Source organism: Thrips palmi, unplaced genomic scaffold (assembly GCF_012932325.1).
Source record: "Thrips palmi isolate BJ-2018 unplaced genomic scaffold, TpBJ-2018v1 HiC_scaffold_6, whole genome shotgun sequence".
Classification (NCBI taxonomy): domain Eukaryota; kingdom Metazoa; phylum Arthropoda; class Insecta; order Thysanoptera; family Thripidae; genus Thrips; species Thrips palmi.
In genome coordinates, this window is record NW_023144633.1 from 8,688,118 (window position 1) to 8,709,044 (window position 20,927).

Below are 20,927 nucleotides of genomic sequence, written 5' to 3' on the forward strand. Positions count from 1 at the left end.
GGCAGTCTTTTATTTTTAACCCCTCAGTGTCCTTTTGATGAGAATGATGGACGACGATGATGTTTAAGAATACTGATTCAAAGAAAATATATTCTAAGAATTGCTGCACATGTGCTGATTCGTTTTTCTTAAGTTCATCGTAAAATTTACCTCTTTTTAAGACCAAAGGCTTAAAATGGTCTCTGTATGAGTCAGCCTGGAGGTTTTACTTATATTAGTATTATAGATCCAAAATATTTTAACCGTATTTTCTCGTATATAACTTGCACTATTTCCCGATCTTGACCCCCTAAAAACCGCTGCGGGTAATCAGCGCGTGCGCGTTATACTCTACAAAATGAAGTGTCGACGTAGTATGCTACAGCACTAAGATTCCAAACGCTATGAGCATAGCACGCATGGTTAAATGCATTGAGATATTGCACCATACGTGCAATGCCATAACCATATTCCACCTCACTTGCAATGCGTCCCGAAAATGCCCTATACTAATGCAGGGGAAGGCATTGCACTTCACGTGCAATTCAAAAGCATTGCACCAGTTGGTGCAATGAAAACGTCTTCAAATGCATTGCACCAATTGACGCTATACTCATAGCGTTTGGATTTTCAGTGAGATCAATCTCTTTCAAAGACTTTTAGAGTGCTGAAGTCCCCTACCTTTTGGACGTAAAACTGAGCATCAGTACTTGCGGGCATGCTTCAACCTGAAGCATGCTTTGTCGACACTTCAGTTTGTAGAACACAAGGGTACAAAAGTGCGAAATCGTGAAAAGTTGCTCCATGTACCGTGAAACGGGGTAATTTCGGACACTCGGTGTAATTTCGGACAACTCTGCCCGGAAGCACACTCTAGATGTCTTACGAAGAAATTCCACATATTACGAAGGAAGTGGCGCAAGCATAATACGAAGGTGGTTTTTCTTCGTATTACGAAGGTTTTTCTTTGTATCTTATAAGATGAAAAAGCTAAAAAGATTCGTATTACGAAGAAATATTGCTTCGTATTATGCTTGCGCCGAATTCACTGTAACATACGAATAACATAGGTGAAATTTCATTGTAAGACATTTAGAGTGCATGACGATGATGCTCCCAGCTAACGGCCAACTTGGAGGCTTGTCCCGTTGCGCGCATCGCATCGGCCACACTCAAAACCATCTGATCACTCACCCGGAGGCCGAATCAGGGGCAAACTTGAGGAGAAAGAGTGGTTTTTGTATTCAACCATTTATACCTAAATTTGCTTTACGCGTAAAAACATTGACTGGCAAGCCGAAACTGTTCATGGCCGATTCATGGTGATTGTTTATCGATTCGATCATGTTTAGAGCATACTGTGTCAAATTTTCAATCACCTGGGTGAAAAAGTATGGTTCATATGGGATGAAAACTAAAAAAAAAGTTACTATTCGGGGTAATTTTGGACATACAAACGTCACGCCAGAGAGAGTAGGTATGCCCTGAACACGCTCAATTTCGCAGGGTTTGAGTGGTGGAAGCTGAAGAGCTCGTCTGAAAGATGAATATAATCCAATAACAACGATAATCCCCAATTGTTACGGCGGTTGCTTTGTGAACTTAGAATTTCATAAAAATGGGACAAAGCTACGTCTTTAATACTGCGTTTATTTTAACTTCGTAAGCCTCCTTGCAGACCAAACACACTAATTGGCTCGAATTGGCTCCCCAACTTAACACAGTGTGTCGCAGAACACCATGACAGGTCATCTAACAGGCTATTGCTAGAGCAGTAGAGCAGTTCAACTATTTATCAGTGAAACAAGATAATTTTTTTTCTACTTGTGAAGGATGAACTGCTTTTATAAAAAAAGACAGGAGCTTTTAGCATCAAATAGGGAAATCAATAAAGAACTTGTCATTAGAAAAATTAAGGTCTCGACAACTTTATTGAGGAGAATTTGGGCCAACGACTAAATTTGTTACGTAAACTTACAAAAGCTCACAAACTTAAGGGAGTTGGGCGCTTTACATTTAGGTTTAAGTTCATCTGATAGTGAGCAACTAGAAACCAAAATTCAATCCTGATGCCACAACTACTTTGGAAAATGGTACTACACATTTTTTCCATTTTACAGTAACTTTAATGACCTGTTATGGTATCCTGGGACACACTGTATTAAGTTGGGGAGCCAAATAGTGTTTTTGGTCTGCAAGGAGGTTCACAAAGTTACAATATCTTCAGTTTGACACTAGTTTTGATCAAATTGATAGGCAAAGGGGCAGTTTTTGAATTTTTTGGGTAAAAATGAGAAAAACACTTAACGTAAAATGGTACATATCAACTAAACTAAGCAAGACCAAGACATGGGACACAACTCAAAACGTTCCTTGTTAGTTGGTCTTTGAAAAAATATTTTTTTTCAAAATCAATTGCCGCGTCATTTGAGTTAAATAAAAAAAAATCCTATTTCGACATAACTTGTCGAAAAAAACTTCATTTTTTTTTTCACATGTCTTTGGATCGAGGAGAACCCAAAACCAAAGTTTGGTTTGATTTGGACAACCTTTGTCAAAAACCCTGTTTTTCTCACATAGACAGCGTCTGTTGCGTTACGTCCACGGGGCACTTTTCTAATGGGTGCTTCATTGAAGTTCTGGCCCGGAAGGAGGGAACTAGAAACGTGAGAAATGACACGTGCCACAATAAACACACACTAAATGTCATGGGACTTTTTTTGTCCCACGGTTCATGCAATTTCAAGCACATCCGACGCTGATACAATTTTGTTCCCGACTGGTGACACATTTTGTCCGGCGCCAGCAGCAACTTGAACTTTCACCAGACAATTTGTCCCGCCTGGCGGACACAAAATTGCATCACCACCGGATGTGCTTAAAATTGCATCATTCGTGGGACAAAAAAAGTCCCATTACATTTTGTGTGCAGACGGCCGCATATTTCTCAAAGAACCAGTTATTTCGGACATCCGTTTTAATTCTTCTTCCCGGGCCAGAGCCTTCTCCGACACAAGGTATTGCATCTGGACCGAAGAAAAGTTAGAACCAAACCGCTTCTGCGCATGCGCAGAAGCTTTCTTAGCTCTTACTTTTAATCTGGTAACCCAAACTGAGTACATCCTACTTGATCTGATTACGTAACGCAATCTAGTCGTCACCGATCGAAGAACAAGAGGAGGAATACAAAACAACCGGGAGCTGGGAAGAAACTGAGTAGTATTCTAGCGAGCCCCGTGTACACTGGTAAAACTGGAGCGTAGTTGTATGCTTCATTCAAGCCTATCTAAAAGCGGGAGAAGGGCGAAATGGAGAACTACGCCTGAAGCCGGGCGTAGTTCTATTACGCTTGATACGCTTTTCTTCAAGCTTGAGTTCTACCAGTGTAGGTGAAATGTTGATGAACATGTTACTTCCGTTATTAAAAAGTGTTTAAATTAGACGTAAAGTGCCCTAGAGCAGAGAATCTTCGGGAAACTATGGAACTTGAATAATCGTAGAAGACTGCGAGCTTCGCAGTGCGAGGTTACGTTGCCGCCGCCACTTCCGGTTCTGTTCTTCATTGTTCTTCATCATGTTTCACGATCGGTGACGATAAGAATTCCCTACTAACGTGAAGGAAAACGAAATGGCTAACTCGGTCCGCCATGAGATGTCCCTAGAAGGCTTCTAGCTCGCTTTTGCTGGAAGTGCAGACTTAATTTCCCGTAAGTCTGAGGGGATAGATCAGTCTAGTCCTCGCCGATCGGAGATCTGGAGGAAAGAACAATACCGGAAGTGGCGTCAATATTACCCTACATACTTATGTGCTGGGATTAGTTTTAGAGTTTTCCGCAGCGCATCTCCTCCAAAAGCACTTCCGTCGCTTCGGAATTCTTTTTGACAAGGAAATGAAAATATTTGTCATCACTGTTCCCTCTCACCGGGCTTGCTACCTCCTCCCTTTTTGTCCGGCTTCCGGTTTTGATCTTCCTCTTCTTCGAAAGGCTACGGCTAGAATGATCTATTCTGTTGCACTTCCTCTTGGGCTCTGCAAACTGCATTGTGAACTCAGTATGCATTTACAGTACGTACTTGCAAGTACGCACTAAGGGATGCATACTCGTTTGAGTGCACAAGTACTGATGCTGACTTGGTGGAGAACACATCTCTAAATGCATACTTGGTTAGCTACACACCTTCAGAAGATTACACGGTAAAAACGGTTTCTGGTTTACGTCCACAGATACCATTCATCTGTGGGTGAGTGCTTTGATGTATGACTTTACAGATGCATACCGAGTGCACACTTTAGTTTGTAGTGTGGTGGGGCCAACGATTCCGTCACTGTGAGTAAAAAGTACGGAACATGTCTGGTCAAAAATTTGCCTGAACCGTCCGTACTTGCCAACTACGGAACGTTCCGTACTTTTTTTCCATACCCATTTACATGGGTTCATATGGAGCAAGTACGGAACGTTCCGTACCATTTCTGTACAAAAGTACGGAATCTTTTTACAGTGATCGTTTATTAGTGTGAATCCTCTTCCGAAGAACAGCGTAGTGGTTGGCTCATCTTCAGCGCACTGTAGTGTTCGCATGTCGTGCAGGTAGTTCCCTGTTCTGGATCGAGCTGTCGGGAACCTGGTCCCTCGTCGTTCATCTGTGGCGATGGATAGTGAAGCGATGGCCAAGCCGGAGATATCGGTAAGTACTTGCCTTCGCCTTGGCGTACACATTTAAACGTTTGTTTTGCTTTATTTAGCGGTTAAGACCACTGTGAAAATTTGTTGTCACTTTGTGACAAAAACGTGGATGACATGTTCATCACTTTGAGATGACGATTATCTCGTCACAAATTGATGACATTTTCATCAAAGCTCCTATACTTATTGCATGGGCGTGACAACAATGTCATCAATTGACTTGGTGACATCCTTGTAAGGAAAATTAGCCTTGAAATTGTCGTCAAGTGACGACTCAAATTTTCACAGTGACGGCACACAGCGCCAAATCGTTAATAAATGAGCGAATTTTGCTTTTGTTCTAATCTTGTGAGTTCACTGAGTACGGGCCACTATGTACACATGAGTACGCTAGTGATTCACCCCTCCGGTGCGCAGGAGCTGTATTAATAGCTTCCTTTTGTTCTTCCGTTTCAAGATTCATTGGAGTACCCTATTTTGCTATTACAATGCCGTAATTACGGCCTACTATGCCTCAAAACTTGAAATAATCGAGATTTTGCTCAAACCCCTGAAAACATCTCAATGTTATATAAAATCAGGGAATTTCGGCTTACTTAAGGCAACGCGCACTATCGCATGCTATTACTCAAAGAGTGACCAGTCTTCAGCATTCTGGCCTCCGTCCTCCAGGAGTTCGTCTCATTTAGCCATCTTCGGCTGTTGAGTCAATGTATGCCGATATATATTCAATTGTAAGCGTATTGGGTTAAATTTGAAGTCTACAACTTGACAGAAACCAGAACATTGGCGAAAAGGCTTTCTCAATAATTTATTTTAACGACTGTATTATGGTCTCCGTCTAGAGTTTTTGACTCTAAATTCCCCTTTATTCGCTTAAAATTGAATGCTTTCCCGCGCGGGAGAATCTGCAGTCTGAATTGTACCAAGGAACTGACGTCACACTAGGCTTTGAAGTGAATAAGGAGGGTAGTTGTAGTGTGGATCAATTGTTCTGAAAGTGTTCACAAGTGTGCTATTTTGTTTCTTGAATGAAGTATGCATCGGCCACAGTCTAACTGCGGATGACCGGCTGCAGTGCGAGTGCGGTTAAAATACAGTTTAAGTACACTTAACTGTACTTTAACTGTGCTCTACACTGTGAAAATTAGTCGTCACTTGATGACAATTTCAAGGCTCATTTTCCTTACAAGGATGTCATCAAGTCAATTAATGACATTGTTGTCACGCCCATGCAATAAGTATAGGAGCTTTGATGAAAATGTCATCAATTTGTGACGAGATTGTCATCATTTCAATGTGATGAAAATGTCATCCATGTTTTTGTCATAAAGTGACAACAAATTTTCATAGTGTAACTGCCGAAAACGTAGTAGTTTTTTAGGACCTTCACAGTTTTTTGGACAGTTTTTTTGCAGTTATTTGCACAGTTCATAACAGTTTTGTCAATAATACGGTTTCGTCCAAAAAAATTCAAAATTTTTGACTTTATAGAGATTTCAAGTTGGGGTTAATTACTTGACGCAACATAAGTGGGCCCAGAATTTTTTTTTCAACCATCTCATTGTAATCAGCACCTCATAATACGCCCTTTTAACATAGTGCCTTGAAACGTTTTTCCATGTAAAAGAAAAGTTTTGAGGCACCATGTTAAAAAGGCGTTTCAGAAGGTTCTAATTACAATGAGATAGTTGAAAAAGAAACTTTTTCTGGACCCACTCCCGTTGTGTCAAATAAGTAACCGAAAAAAAAATCGGAGTGCCTGCATCTTTGAAATGGTGCGTTTCCGGAAATGCATCCATTACACTCTCATTCCAGGAACGTGACATCGTTTGAGCATTGTGTCACATTCATTTGGAAGCGAATTGGCCAAAAATCTGCTTTTTCACATTTAAACAAACGTGAACGTGTCGTTTCAACGTGATGTCACGTTCCTGCAATGAGAGTGTGGACACAAAAAGTCCAATTTTGAGGTGTTCTACCCCCTCCCGAAGTTTGGCCAACACCCTGTATAACAATGAGTATTGCGGTTTGAATGACAGTTCCCTGTCTCTGCCCGCAGCTGCTGTCCCTGCCTGACGACGCGCTGCTGGCCGTGCTGGCGTTCCTGCCCACGCGGGACCTCTTCGTGTGCCGCGTGGCGTGTCGCCGCCTGCGGGACCTCTGCCTGCATCGCCACCTGTGGCGGGCGGCTACAGTGGAGAGCAAGGGCGTGCTGCGCGCCGCGTTGGCCGTCGCGCCCTGCATCGGGACCATCGGTGAAGTGCCCATAGAGGCTCTGGAACCCCTCGTTGCCACCGCCTGCACCGTCTCTGAGCTTAAATTACTCGTGGTGGGAAAGGAGTCAGCCGCCTTGGCCTCAGCTTTGCTGTCGAGATTCTCCACCGTCTCCAGTGGGTTGAGGTTGAAGAAGCTCAGCTTAGAAGTAAGAGGCCCTCTCACCAGGACAAGTAGACGGCTCTTAAAGCAGGTGTGTTCCTTCACCGGACTTCAGGATCTGAGTATAGATCTCAAAGGAGAGCTACCGGAGAGAGAGTGGAGTAAACTCAATGTGCAGCCGTCCTTATCAAAGCTGAGCTACACTTCATCTTCCAGGGATGCCTTCCTGCAGCTCCTGCTCAGCACGCACTCGGCGACTCTGGAAAATGTTGATCTTCAGTTCCGCGAATATTTTGAACTCCCTTGGAGGTCTCTAGCCAGTTTATCCAGGTTGCGCTCACTGCGTTGCTTCCAGGATGATGGTCTGTCTAAATTGGCTGCATTGCCTAACCTGAACTCTGTTGAGCTGGAAGCCAACGACCAGTGGTACGATGGCTTCGATCCAGGTGCCGTAGAGTTTCTCTCGAAGGCGCCGCACCTGCGGATGGTGAAGCTCGGGGCCGTCTCACACGACACTGCTCCGCTGCTGGCTCTGGCAAACTCACCTTCGGCTCCACATCTGGAGAAACTTCACATCTACCCGTGGTTTCAAGATTTGGACGATGAGAGCAACGTCTTCGACACTCTGGCCTCTGTGCTACAGGAGTTCGTCTCCCTGAACTCCCTCATAGCCGTAATCGATGAGCTACCGTACGACCTCCTTCAAGTCATCAGCCCCATCTCTTCACCCAAACTCACCGTGCTTGTGTTGGCCGATGTTACTGGTGAAAAGTTTAAATGCCTCCATGAGACGCTGCACGACCCCTTCGTCCAGGACTTGCTGGTGGGAAACCCACAGCTGCATCTCCGTCTCAAGGCGCACGATGAAGACATGGACCTCAAGTCTTGCAAGTCTTGCTCGTGGTGTCGCAGGAGCTGCCATGTGCGACTTCGTCGCGATGTTCGGGTTGCCTTGTCGTCCCACTGCAGGAGAGGCGGGTGCCCGGTTGACTGTTACCAGGCGTTCCAGCCCAGCGACCGCACTTACTCGGAGTCAAACCCTGACCTCTCATAATGAAAAGGAAGTGAAGATGCCGCCCTAATGTCAGTGTCGATCTGTCGCTCTCTTGAAGTGAATAAAAACGTTTTCAAACACTTTGGTTAATTTGAGTTTTTTTTTTAAAAAGAAGATGATAGAATTAATACGCGTTCATAAGCGTAATAGCGGGGGAGGGGGGTAAGGTCATATGTAAGATAGGTCGGAGCAAACGAGACCTGGCAACTAATCCCTCCCCAATCCGTCGCCGGGTGCAGCGGAGGACCGCCTGCCTGCCTCCGGCTTGCCCGATCTTCCATATGAGGGCGATTCCGTGCGTAGAGGCCGTTTTAGCCACCTCAGAAAGTCACATAATCAATCTTGCTTGTTCGGCCGGAATTTTGCCTAGATGGCATCAATGGAACCCCAGGAAGACACTCTGAGCGTGGGCGAGCTACAAGTTGACTTTCGTTTTCTCCCCCTATAAAATATGACGGAATTTACTGAAAAAAATGACGGAAATTACGCTTGGCGGAAATTACAAACAGATGTTTCTGGCTCACTGCAAATGCCCATCGCCTCAGAAATATGCCATTAGTTTGGCACACTTGTTTGACGTCAAGACGTCTCTTTTCACGTGTAGGATGACTTTCAAAACCCAACAGGAGAGGAGCGAGAGCGGCATACGGAAATTACATCAATTGTTACAACCCACCGTTTTCACACACAACTTCCACTCGCACACTCAGCCCCCTTACTTTTTCGCTACCGGGATTCGTTCATGGGGTAAACAGACCGTGCTGATTCTAAATACGGCGGTGGTTTTGAGCTGGGAGCACTCCTAGTAAGGGAGAGTGGGGTAATTCCGGACACTTTTTTTCTTTTTCCTCTTTGAGCTTGAATTTGCTTCTTGGGTCAAATGTTATAACAGGAGAGTAAAGTATGGACCTTTACCTTCAAAATGACATATATGAAATCCAAATCTCAGCACGGTTAGGGAGATCTAGGCGCCTAACAAAAACCTTGCACGTGTCCGGAATTACCCCAGGCTGGGGTAATTCCGGACGACCTATGGGGCAATTCCGGACGACCTTAAAATTTGACTCTACTCGAGTTTACTTTCGCTTGTTTTGATGTGAGGCATGCTTTTAGAAGGCGTTCCAGGACATTTGCTGCGAGCTTAAGTGTTTGATTATCACTAAAAGCATATTATAAAAAGTATAGTTTCTAGTAAAACCCCTAAATTGACAACACTGCCTTGAGTATAGCCCTTTAACATCGCTGCTCCCGCAAACCGTTTCACCGGAAACCGCCGATAACGTTAGTTATAGTCAATTCAATATATCTTGTCGATATGAAATTAATGCAATGTCTTACTTAAATCGACTTTTTGAGGCGACCTTTGTGGCTACAGACTTTTTGCTACACAAAATTGTTCAGGAAGAAACGGACTTTCAATGGTACAAGTCGCTTTCTATCTGGGAAGGTGCAAACAGGTCTTAAACAACGCCTAAATAAAGCAATTTTTGCTAACTTTTCACAAAATTTTCGTCTAATTAATTTTTCCTTTTCCGACGGAACTGGAAGCTCTATGGGTCGGTTCCTATCCGAAATATTTTAAATTTTTATGATTTGGGATGTTAGCATTGCACGTAGGCTATTATGAGAAGCCTGGGTCACGTTTTACTTTAGGGTATATTGGCCACGTTTTCGGGTTTCTCTGTGGGCCGCCTGTAGGGCCTGCGCTGCATGGAGCCGGGCTGGAGGTGCCTGTGCCGCTAGGGCTACTGCTTATGCTAGCCCGGCTCTGCGGCGCTGCTGCTCGGCCGCACCACCGTAATTTCATAAAAGAGGGAGGTGAGGAGGAAGAAGGGCGGGGGGGGGGAGGTAGGAAGTGGAAGGTAAAAGGAAGAGAAAGGGAAAGAAAAAGAGAGAAGGAAAACGAGAGGAAATTCTGCCTACTTCTATTGATAAAAATACGATTTCAAGAAATCCTAGGAGTCACGAAGTCAATATAGTTATTGTGTAGGAGTGTGGAGAAAGGAAAAAAGTTGTGTAAAAGGGATAGGGGGTGGTTTAGGTACGAATGGCAAGGGTACCAATGTGGTCGATGTGCCACCCGTCAAAATTTAAACTTGGCAACAAAAAGAAATCAAAATGCCGTAAAATTCGAAAAATTCCAATGCTAATGTATTCCACACTGGAACATCTTTGAAGTCAATCATTATTAAAATGTTCGTGGGGGAAAGGAGGCAGTAAATTAATTTTCGCGGGTTGGCAACAATCTTCTCGGCAACTGCGCCCTTGCGAAAATAGCGAAGCCGAAAACACGAGTAGTCGCGCATTAAAACTGCCCCGCCATTGTTGCTGACGTTGAATTGTTTGGCTTGTTTCAAAAGGCGGTTCTCTAGTCATGTTTTCTTCAATTCTGTGTAATAGTTCTCATTCACAACGTAATAACACCACGACGGTTGGTTTGACAAACTTTATAAACTCAGTAGGGATGGTTTCGAATCGCAGGTGAGTCTTGTTCGAGGAACATGAGCACTGAAAGTCGCGAGGTGGAGCGATGTGGTCATCGTGCTAACTGAATGAAAAGAAACATCAAACAAAAACTAGAGCTAAGACAGAGCTAAGAAATATAATTTTGTTTTATTGATTCAGTAAAGAGTTGATAAATGAAAAAATTGTTCTATTTTTTCAATATTTTTGAATCTTTTCTTCAACATGTGTCCTCAAAATATATTCAGATATAATGTCATAATTTAACCAGATTAATTTTGTGGTAGAAAATACACATTGAAAATGAAACAAACACAAAACTCACAATGAGTGTAGGTTTCCATGTTGGTATGACTGTGTAATGTTCCGCGCATGAGCAAAGACATTCCCATTAAAAATTTTCATCAGGCAGTGCCAATGAAAAGACTGCGTCCAAAAAACCCTCTTGTGCTATTGTTACATCTGTTCTATCACGGTCGCGGAAAGTTTTTTATTCGAACGTCCTTTTTCAAAGAAGCGACCGTTTTTGGGGTAACCTGTACACAAGCGAAAAGGAGCCATGCTATTGGTTGGGTTTGGCTCGGCTCCCCCCTCTCTCTTCCCTTTTCGTTGACGAGTCGAGCTTTGCTATGGAAACAGTGATTTTGACGGCAATTTTCTCAAAATTTATCGCTAAGATTTCAACCATATTCCAGAATTGAAATCACGTCTCAGAATTCTACCAGTCTGCAAAATCTCATCAAAATCGTACAGAGAGGTTTCGACTTGCATAAGGGGCCACGCGATCAAATCCCAGCGAGGCTGAATCCTGGGGGATATACTATAAGGCTACTTCGTGCCTAAAAATACGGAACGGGTCGAAAAGAGGAGGTTTCTTGCCCGGGAGGGAGGGGGAGGTATTAGGGGCGAACAACTTCGTCAAAATTAGCACACCGATATTTCAAATTCACGTTATTTCATTGTTCTTTCAACGTTGTTTCAAGGGTATTTCAACATTATCTCACCGTAATTTCAACGTTACTTCAATATTATTTCACGTTGTTTTTTTTCAAGGAAGATGTACACCAAAATTCGCGGGGTCCGACCCGGCGTGATGTAACGGAAGAACGACGAAAATAGGCACATGCACACCTACGCAAATGCATGAAATTGCGGTTTCCTCGTACGTTTCGACAGTTTCTGAGCGTTTTAAACTTTAAGCACTTCGTTACGTAACGCCCCGGGAGGGGGGGGGGGTCAAAAAGCGTTGCGCATTTTATGGCAACGGTCTGTAGCCAGGTCTCGGTCTGTGCGGACCCCTCAATAATCCTGTGAATCCCTACTCTCTCTCGTCACTTATCCGTCCTCATCACTAATAGTGCCCTACACTACAAGGGGGGTCAAAAAGCGTCGCGCATTTTATGGCCGACCCCTTATTGGCCTTCCAGACGGCTGGCCAATTTTCGGCATTCAAACAGGCTTGCTTACTCGCCACCGGGTCTGCAATGGTGCACTCCACTCTAAATGTTGTACAGTGAAGATTCTCCATTCCATATTACGGTGAAAATGTTCCATATTATGGTGGTGCAGCTGACTTCGTAACATACCATTGAGAATTCACTGTACCTTATAGATATTTCGACGAATTTTGTTGGTATTATGAAGAAAATCTCCCCCATAATATGTTGGTGCAGGCTTTCACCCCAAGACATTTACAGTGTGCTTTGACTCCAGCAGGGTTTGTGATAGTGCACCCGTCCGGATCGCCAGCGGACGTGGTCGCGACGCTGCTGACTCGGCGGCGGCGCCCCTCCCCCTCCCTTCCCCCTTTCGTCGCGGCCGGCGTGAGGGCCTCAAGGTCGTAAGGCAGGAGGGGGCGGGGGTCGCCAGCAGCGTCGGGCTGCAGCCTCCGCGCCCGCCTCGGCAGTGCGTGTTGACGCGTCGGCCAGACGAGACGAGCGTCCGGTCCACGTCGCCGCGCTTTGGTGCGCTTTGTACTCGTGTGCTCCGAATTTCGGACGCAGTTTCCAAGGCGCTGCAAGTGTGAGATTCTTTGTGCGGGTGTGTTTCTGACTTTCCGTTCGACGGCACTCCTGCGTTCAAACTCAGCCACGCAGCCTCCACGGCATCACCGCTGCCAGGGCGCGAGGCCGAACTCAGCCCTCAAGCAGGTCGGCCGGGTTACGCACAAAAGGTAGGTCGTCAGTCCTCCACACAGTAAAAACTCTACGAAGAATCGCTTCGTAATACGAAGAAAATGAAGGCTTTGTAAAATCTACGAAGAAATGCTTCGTATTATGAAGCAAAATCCTTCGCAATACGAAGCATTTCTTCATAATACGAAGCAATTCTGCAATGCCTTCATTTTCTTTGTAGTTATGAAGCAAATGCTTCGTAGGCTTTTAAGAGTGCACTGCAAATGCAAAGGCGATACTTAAGTACATTTTTTGGCGATACAATTATCGCCAATAAACGGCCTTATGGAAAAGTATTGCCTTCAGAACGGCGCTACACAGAAGTATCGCCAAAATTTGGCGATACTTTTGGGTATTGACAAAACCACGGCATTAAACTAAAAACTTGTCCCCTTGATTCGTTCAACGTTTATTGCCAAATCGTGGCAATACACTGAATTTGTTGTCACTTTATGACAAAAACGTGGATGATATTTTCATCACTTTCAAATTATGACAATCTCATCAAAAATTGATGACATTTTCATCAAAGCTCCTTTACTTATTGCATGGGCGTGACAACAATGTCATCAATTGTTTTGATGACATTCTTGTAAGGGAAATTAGCCTTGAAAGTGTCATCAAGTGACGATTTACATTTTCTCAGTGTACTCCAAAGTATCGCCAAATTTTGGCGACTGCTATTCTGACGTAAAATGCGATGAGGAATCCGAATCTGCCCTCAGATTTGGTCTAGCGGGATTACCAGTGGAGTAAATCGCGACAAACATGAAAATGAAGCCATATTTCACGAGCCTGCTTACCCTAGTAGAAAATCCAAATCTGCACTTCCGAACAGGCTAAATTGTAGTTCAGTTTATGGGCTTTCCATATCTGTATTCAAAAATAGTGGGTGTGGTCCTCCCTTAGTAGCTGTAGGCCGCAATAAGCAACTCTGCACTCAAATTTTAGCTAAGCAAAATACACATTTTTGAGCTTTATAGCTCTGATGGATGAGCTACACGCATGCCGCTTATACCATTCGAAAGGGAATTTGGAAACGAATCCAACTGTACCAATATACCACTTACCCGATCGGGTAAGTGGATGCCAAACTTCGCAAAAATGCCGCTAAAACTCAAAATTTGCACCACAAGTTTTTCCAATTGAGAAAATAAGTAAACGGCAGCATTTTAACTTGTCAAATGTGTACTCACTTGCTCGAAATTTCATAAGCTTTCGATTGGTATGTAGAAAAAGTTGGGTTTCGGCCTCTACACACAAGAATTCTCAATTTGACGGAACCTGTGCGCGCGAATCGGCTGAGACGGCCCGTGAAGGTAGGCAGCCAACCGGCGCGCAGTCTTTCCGTCTCTCTTGGGATGTCTAGCGGTAAGGGAGTATGGGGCGATTTGTAACAGGGGCGATTCGTAACAAATGCGTTTATTAATTTAAGTGGAGGGAGCAGAGGAAAATCTAAGTATGGCCCCTCTTTCGCTTCAAGTACAGGGTCTTTGAACAATCGAAGCGGATGTGATCGGTGCTCAGGTATAGTTTTGGAGGGCGTCTGAAATATAGGGTACACCGAAATTTCGGCAAACAGGCAAATCTTTTATTTTGAGTTCTAGGAAGTTTCTGTCTGAGGCTCCCCAGGTATGAATAACCATCGAAGTACCGTTGGGGCCTTGAAGCGTGACCCCTTAACAATGTAAACACGTGGCATAAGTTGCTTTTACTTTGTCCAGTGATAGTTAGGGACGGATTTCTTGCGTTACAGGCATTTTGGGTGATTCGTAACAGACCCGTATACAAACAAGAATTTAAGTAGTTTTTGCAATTAAATGCTTGAATTATTTCTCGAATCATCTGCTGCCTGATTCCAATACATTTACACAGCTCGAAAAACATTTTAAAGCGAGTTATTCTATGCTTTCCTCTAAAATTGAAAAAAGTGAGGTTAGGATTGACATAGCCTATCAGTTAATGCTCAGGCGGTCAACGGCAGCTTGTAATGTAGATTTTTAGACGTCTGCAGGACGCCCGAAGAACAACTGGTGGAGGAGATAACATTCCCGACGATGTTTCATTTAATGTGTAGGATGTTATGAAAAGCCTCATGGCTGTTGCAAATCACCCCATGCAAGGGCGATTCGTAACAGCATGCAAGGGTTTGGAAAACGTCTTAGATTTCAAAGATTACGGACTCGAGATTGATCCAATGGAGCGACACAGTCTAGATGAAGGGCCAGACAGGTCAACTGGCACAAGTTTGACACCGATATGCAGAATGTTCTTAATTTTGTATAGAGAATTCCGAAATCTGTTACAAATCACCCCATACTCCCTTACCCGTACTATCCCTCGCCCTACCCCACCCACTCCCGCGACCTGCCCTGATGGAATTGGCCAAAATAGGTGTCAATCCACTCAGTATGACCCCCTGAGTCGCCCTGCTATTATTTTTTGCAACTCCAAACCGTTTAGATTTTATGGCGATTTGAAGCTTTTGTCAACTTTGAATGTCGCATTCCTTGGCCACTTGGCATGTGTAGTGAGAAAGGGACCAGCCAGGTTTCATTGGCTTTCCTATAGACTATTGTATCCATATAAGTAATGAAATTTGAAAAAAAAGACGAAAAATTCGCATTTTGTCGATGTTTGGCATCCGCTTACCCGATCGGGCTCATATTGGTACCGTTGGATTCGTCTTCAAAGTCCCTTTCGAATGGTATAAGCGGCATGCGTTTAACTCATCACCCTGAGCTATAAAGCTGAAAAATGTGTATTTTGCTTAGCTAAAATTTGACTGCAGAGCTGCTTATTGCGGCCTATAGCTCCTAAGGGAGGGCCACACCCACTACTTTTGAATACAGATATGGCAAGCCCAGAAAACGAACTACAATTTAGCCTGTTCGGAAGTGCAGATTTGGATTTTCTACTAGGGTAGGCAGGCTCGTGAAATATGGCTTCGTTTTCATGTTTGTCGCGATTTACTCCACTGGTAATCCCGCTAGACCAAATCTGAGGGCAGATTCGGATTCCTCGTCGCATTTTACGTCAGAATAGCTTTACCGCACGAAAATCGGACAAGAAACGGTCTGTTTGAGCCATTTTGAAAAAATTACAAGATTTTTAAGAGTTAAAAATTAAAATGCCGATTCTGACGAAACCACTTGAGATATCGACCTAAAAATTTGTTGGCATGTTCCTGACCACTAGGGCTCCCTTCGTGCCCAATTTGGTCGAAATCGTCAAAGGTCACCCAGATCCGTGTGAATCTTATATGGAATGACCCCTACGCGATCCGACCCCACTCCATGTAATTCAGCCATTCACCATGGGTTTGCCCAAGCCAAGCCAGTCCGAAATTGCTACGACCGGACGATCCTACAACTTCCGTTTTCGTTCCTCCAGACTTCGATCTCCAACGTTGACGACGCAGTGCCGGGGCACCGATTGCAGTACGACGAGGATCGAGTTTCGAGCCGGTTCCGCCAAGGCGTGGTGTGCTGCGACACACTGTGCTGCCTCGCAGTGAGAGGGATTCCGTCGTTCAACCAGTCTGTCGGCGATCTTCACGAAAACAGAACTAAGGGGTGAGTGACACCGCATCTACAGTCTCGTTCAGTTCAATGGGAAAATTCATCAGATATGTTAAAGTCACTGAAATTCATCAAAATTTGACTGAAATTCATCTAATTTTGACTTAAATTTATCAAATTCCGACCAAAATTCATCGAATCTCGACTGAAATTCATCAAAATTGGACTGAAATTCATGGAATTGTGACTGCAATTCATCGAAATTCGACTGAAATTCATTAGATTTGTACACCGAAATTCACTGTGATATCCCCTTGGTTATGTTCTCACGCCCTGCTGTTAGAATCGATTAGATTGCTCTGCACACGCCCAAAACGTCACAAGGTGTTTCGAGCTCATGTAGGGTACAAATAAGTTTCACTGCTAGACAAAAGTCCCATCCAAAGAACGTAACAAAATCTGGTCCAAAATTTGCCCGAACCTTCCGTAACTGCCGAATACGGAACGTCTGTCCTTTTTTTTTTCCGTAACCGTTTAGAGGCGTTCACATGGAAAAGGTACGGGCTTAGCGTATTTTCACAAAGTAATGAACAAGAAGACCGCAGGGGGTTGGTTCCGCTGCAATATTATCCCAAGTTTTGTAAAGCATTGTATGCAATGAATGCCACATTTGCGATAATTTAAAGCAATCATACTATCCTTTTGATCACTGCTAATTGCTGCTTATCACACAGTGTTGTACACTGTCATACTAGTTTTGACTTTTTTCCATTATTGACTTTCTATCCTTTGCTTTCGTAGTTTTATAAGCGGCAATAATGTATAGTATTTTCATTGTATCCATGTACAATATTGTTCACCATTAAGACTAGACTGTCATCAATTATTTACTATTTTTTTAGTCAATTGCGTACTGACTCTTTGTCAAGAGCGAACTGACATTAAGTCAATATAACGAAGAAAGTTTTACATAGATATTAAGGAAATAGTACTTTTTGTTCCTGTGCAAAATACTCTTTAACTGAAGATAAAAAGTCAACAACAGCCTGAGAGTGTGGACGTTAGACACAACGTGCCTATCGATTTCCAGTGCATGCGTGTCCCACACCAGGATTTGCATGCATTCTCTTCTGAAGGCTTGGATAGTGGTGACCATTTATTTCTGTATTTCAGGGACTCCCCATTCCCAAACTGAAAATGGCGCACGACTGTCCAGTGTGCGGTAAGAAGAATGGGTCCGCGTCCAGTCTGACAGAGCACCTGCGGACCCACACGGGAGAGAAACCTTTTGAGTGCACGGTTTGTGACGGGAAGTTCAGCCAACGTAGCAACTTCAAAACGCACCTCCGGATCCATACAGGAGAGAAGCCCTTTGAGTGCACGGTTTGCGACAAGAAGTTCAGCGAAGGTAGCAGCCTCAGAAAGCATCTCCGGATCCATACAGGGGAGAGGCCCTTTGAGTGCACAGTTTGCAACAAGAAGTTCAGCGATGGTAGCACCTTCAAAACGCACCTCCGGACCCACACAGGAGAGAGGCCCTTTGAGTGCACAGTTTGCAACAGAAAGTTCATTCAAGGTAACGGCCTCAGAGCACACCTCCGGACCCACACAGGTGACAAGCCCTTTGAGTGCACAGTTTGCAACAGAAAGTTCATTAAAGGTGACAGCCTCAGAGCACACCTCCAGACCCACACAGGAGACAAGCCCTTTGAGTGCACGGTTTGCGACAAAAAGTTCAGCGAACGTAGTAATTTTAAAAGGCACCTCCGGATCCACACAGGGGAGAGGCTCTTTGAGTGCACGGTTTGCGACAAGAAGTTCAGCCAAGGAGGAGACCTCAGAGTTCATCTCCGGATCCACATAGGAGAGAGGCCCTTTGAGTGCACAGTTTGCAACACGAAGTTCAGCCAAGGAGGAGACCTCAGAGTTCACCTCCGGACCCACACAGGAGAAAGGCCCTTTGAGTGCACGGTTTGCAACAGGAAGTTCATCCAAGGTAAGGACCTCAGAGTTCACCTCCGGACCCACACAGGAGAGAGGCCCTTTGAGTGCGTAGTGTGCAACAAGAAGTTCAGCGAAGGTGGCGGCCTCAGAGTGCATCTCCGGACCCACACGGGAGAGAAGCCCTTTGAGTGCACGGTTTGCAACAAGAAGTTCAGGCAAGGAGGATACCTCAGAGTTCATCTCCGGACCCACACAGGAGAGAAGCCCTTTGAGTGCACGGTTTGCAACAAGAAGTTCAGGCAAGGAGGATACCTTAGAGTTCATCTCCGGACCCACACAGGAGAGAGGCCCTTTGAGTGCACGGTTTGCAACAAGAAGTTCAGGCAAGGAGGATACCTCAGAGTTCATCTCCGGACCCACACAGGAGAGAAGCCCTTTGAGTGCACGGTTTGCAACAAGAAGTTCAGGCAAGGAGGATACCTCAGAGTTCATCTCCGGACCCACACAGAAGAGAGGCCCTTTGAGTGCACGGTTTGCAACAGGAAGTTCATCCAAGGTAAGGACCTCAGAGTTCACCTCCGGACCCACACAGGCGAGAGGCCCTTTGAGTGCACAGTTTGCAACAGAAAGTTCATTAAAGGTAACGCCCTCAGAGCACACCTCCGGACCCACACAGGAGAGAGGCCCTTTGAGTGCACAGTGTGCAACAAGAAGTTCAGCGAAGGGGGCGGCCTCAGAGTGCATCTCCGGACCCACACGGGAGAGAAGCCCTATGAGTGCACGGTTTGCAACAAGAACTTCAGCCAAGGATCATATCTAAAAAATCATCTGCGAACCCACAACAAGTAAAGCGCTTTGAATATCCAGTAAACAAATGGAAGCTAAGCCGACATAATAGTAGTGTCAAATGCGCATTCTCTGCGAGGACAAGCATCTCATTTTGTATTTTCGGTAAACGATTTCATAGTGGCAGGCGTTACTGTACCGACTGAAACAGATCACAAGGCGCATTACTCATTTATTTAGTCCCAATGTGTTCGTCCAATGTATGAAACAACTATCTCCGTGCTAATCTTTTGCTTTTCAAAGAATTATAAATTTTTTTAATTTAATTTTTCATTACTAGAAGTTAAGTGGGAACTCAGTGAGAACAATCTGACTACTAGACTAACGTGAGATAGTTTACCGTTTGCTTGCAGGTGACTTTCACAGAAATCAAATGGCTATTGTTTGTTGTAGTGTTGACGATTGAACATGGCACCGCGAATCCAAGTGTGGTACAGGCATGCACTAAACATTATGGGACAAACTGTCAAGTGTGGAGCAAGGCTTTTTCCTTTGCTTATATGCGAGGGACACGGGTTTTTCCTACGCCTACAAACGTGGGTCACAGATTTGTCCTATTCTTCCAAACGTGGGACACTATTTGTCCCACGCTTACAAACGTGGGGCACAAAAGTTGGTCCTACTAACGTAGGACTAGTGCTTGCCTGTCTCACATTTGGGTTTGCAGTGCGGATTTAACTTTTGTCAGTTTAAGTTGATTTGGATGCAGTTTAAAAGCTGATGTGAACATTCTGGTTTGAATGCTGTCTTAAAGCTCATCTGAACATTTTTTTTATTTAGGCCATTGACTTGAGGGCTCTGCAGGTCCTAGACCCTCGTTTTAAAATGATATTGTTTCGGATTCGAATACCTGACAGTATCTGATAATGAGATTCCGTGTCTGAAATAGGAATCCCAAGTGTGTTTCTCTTCCGTCATTGATCGTTGAAAGATGGCAATGATTGAGCCTTGTCAATCTTACAAAAGCGTTGTATCTACATTAGAGACTTCTCTTAACTGTTTGGAACTCTTTTGAATAAAAAAGTGCTAAATACATAATTGACGTGTCCTTTGTTTAGATGAAGCTAATTTCATATCTTGAGAGTATACCCCGTCCCAAAGCAAATACTGTTTAATTTAAAACTCAAGATGCAAAAAAAAAGGTTCGCTGATTCTTAATGAGTTATGTGGCCAATTGAGTCCTAAGTATTGTCTGGGGAGTAAGTGTTAAAGGGGGCAATACACTGAAAATGTCCAAAAACTGACTTGTGTGATTGCTTCCATACGCCTTGTTGATCGTTGTTCAAACTTTTTATGTGTCAAGACCTTACAAAAAGAAGCATTTTAAGCCCAGAATGGCGTCGATCGGACGTCATGGAGCGGAGCAGCGCCCTATCAAATTTTCGTCAAAAGTCGAACTGGCGGGCGTCCCTCAGTCCGCAAAAATGGAAATATCTCGACCCCGTTTGCGCCAAAATGTAGGTAATTAAAGCGGATATAGCATGAACTAGGATTATGAACATCGAGCAATCCAAAGTACAAAATTTCATCCAAAAACACCTTTTGAGGATTTTGCAAAAATGATCAAAACAGGTTTTTCGTAAAATTTTGTACTTTTGATTGTTCGATGTTATGAACATTCTACTTCATGCTATAGCCGCTTTAATTACCTACATTTTGGCGCAAACGGGGTCGAGATATCTTCATTTTTGCGGACTGAGGGACGCCCGCCAATTCGACTTTTGACAAAAATTTGATTGGGCGCTGCTCCGCACCCTGACGTCCAATCGACGCCATTCTGGGCTTAAAATGCTTCTTTTTGTAAGGTCTTGACACAAGAAAAGTTTGAAGAACGCTCAACAACGCGTATGGAAACAATCGCACAAGTCAGTTTTTGGACATT

At 44.2% G+C, this 20,927-nt stretch overlaps 2 protein-coding genes across 8 annotated transcripts; both read left to right on the forward strand.

Annotated features, from left to right (window-relative positions):
* Positions 1-3,550: 3,550 nt before the first annotated feature.
* Positions 3,551-8,187, forward strand: LOC117651625. Of its 6 annotated transcripts, none has more exons than XM_034395800.1 (3): positions 3,551-3,686; positions 4,569-4,665; positions 6,727-8,187. In XM_034395800.1, the coding sequence occupies exons 2-3, from the start codon at positions 4,630-4,632 to the stop codon at positions 8,095-8,097; spliced, it is 1,407 nt and encodes a 468-aa protein (XP_034251691.1). In that variant the 5' UTR covers positions 3,551-3,686; positions 4,569-4,629; the 3' UTR covers positions 8,098-8,187. The 6 variants fall into 6 exon arrangements, with proteins under 6 accessions (XP_034251691.1, XP_034251697.1, XP_034251693.1 ...); XM_034395806.1 differs by having other exon boundaries at positions 3,657-3,686; positions 4,573-4,665; XM_034395802.1 differs by lacking the exon at positions 3,551-3,686 and adding an exon at positions 3,875-4,174.
* A 4,289-nt stretch (positions 8,188-12,476) lies between these two features.
* LOC117651812 (zinc finger protein 26-like) lies at positions 12,477-20,130 on the forward strand. Of its 2 annotated transcripts, none has more exons than XM_034396173.1 (3): positions 12,477-12,733; positions 16,128-16,309; positions 17,429-20,130. In XM_034396173.1, the coding sequence occupies exon 3, from the start codon at positions 17,453-17,455 to the stop codon at positions 19,046-19,048; it is 1,596 nt and encodes a 531-aa protein (XP_034252064.1). In that variant the 5' UTR covers positions 12,477-12,733; positions 16,128-16,309; positions 17,429-17,452; the 3' UTR covers positions 19,049-20,130. The 2 variants fall into 2 exon arrangements, with proteins under 2 accessions (XP_034252064.1, XP_034252065.1); XM_034396174.1 differs by lacking the exon at positions 12,477-12,733 and adding an exon at positions 15,729-15,809.
* The last annotated feature ends 797 nt before the right edge of the window (positions 20,131-20,927 follow it).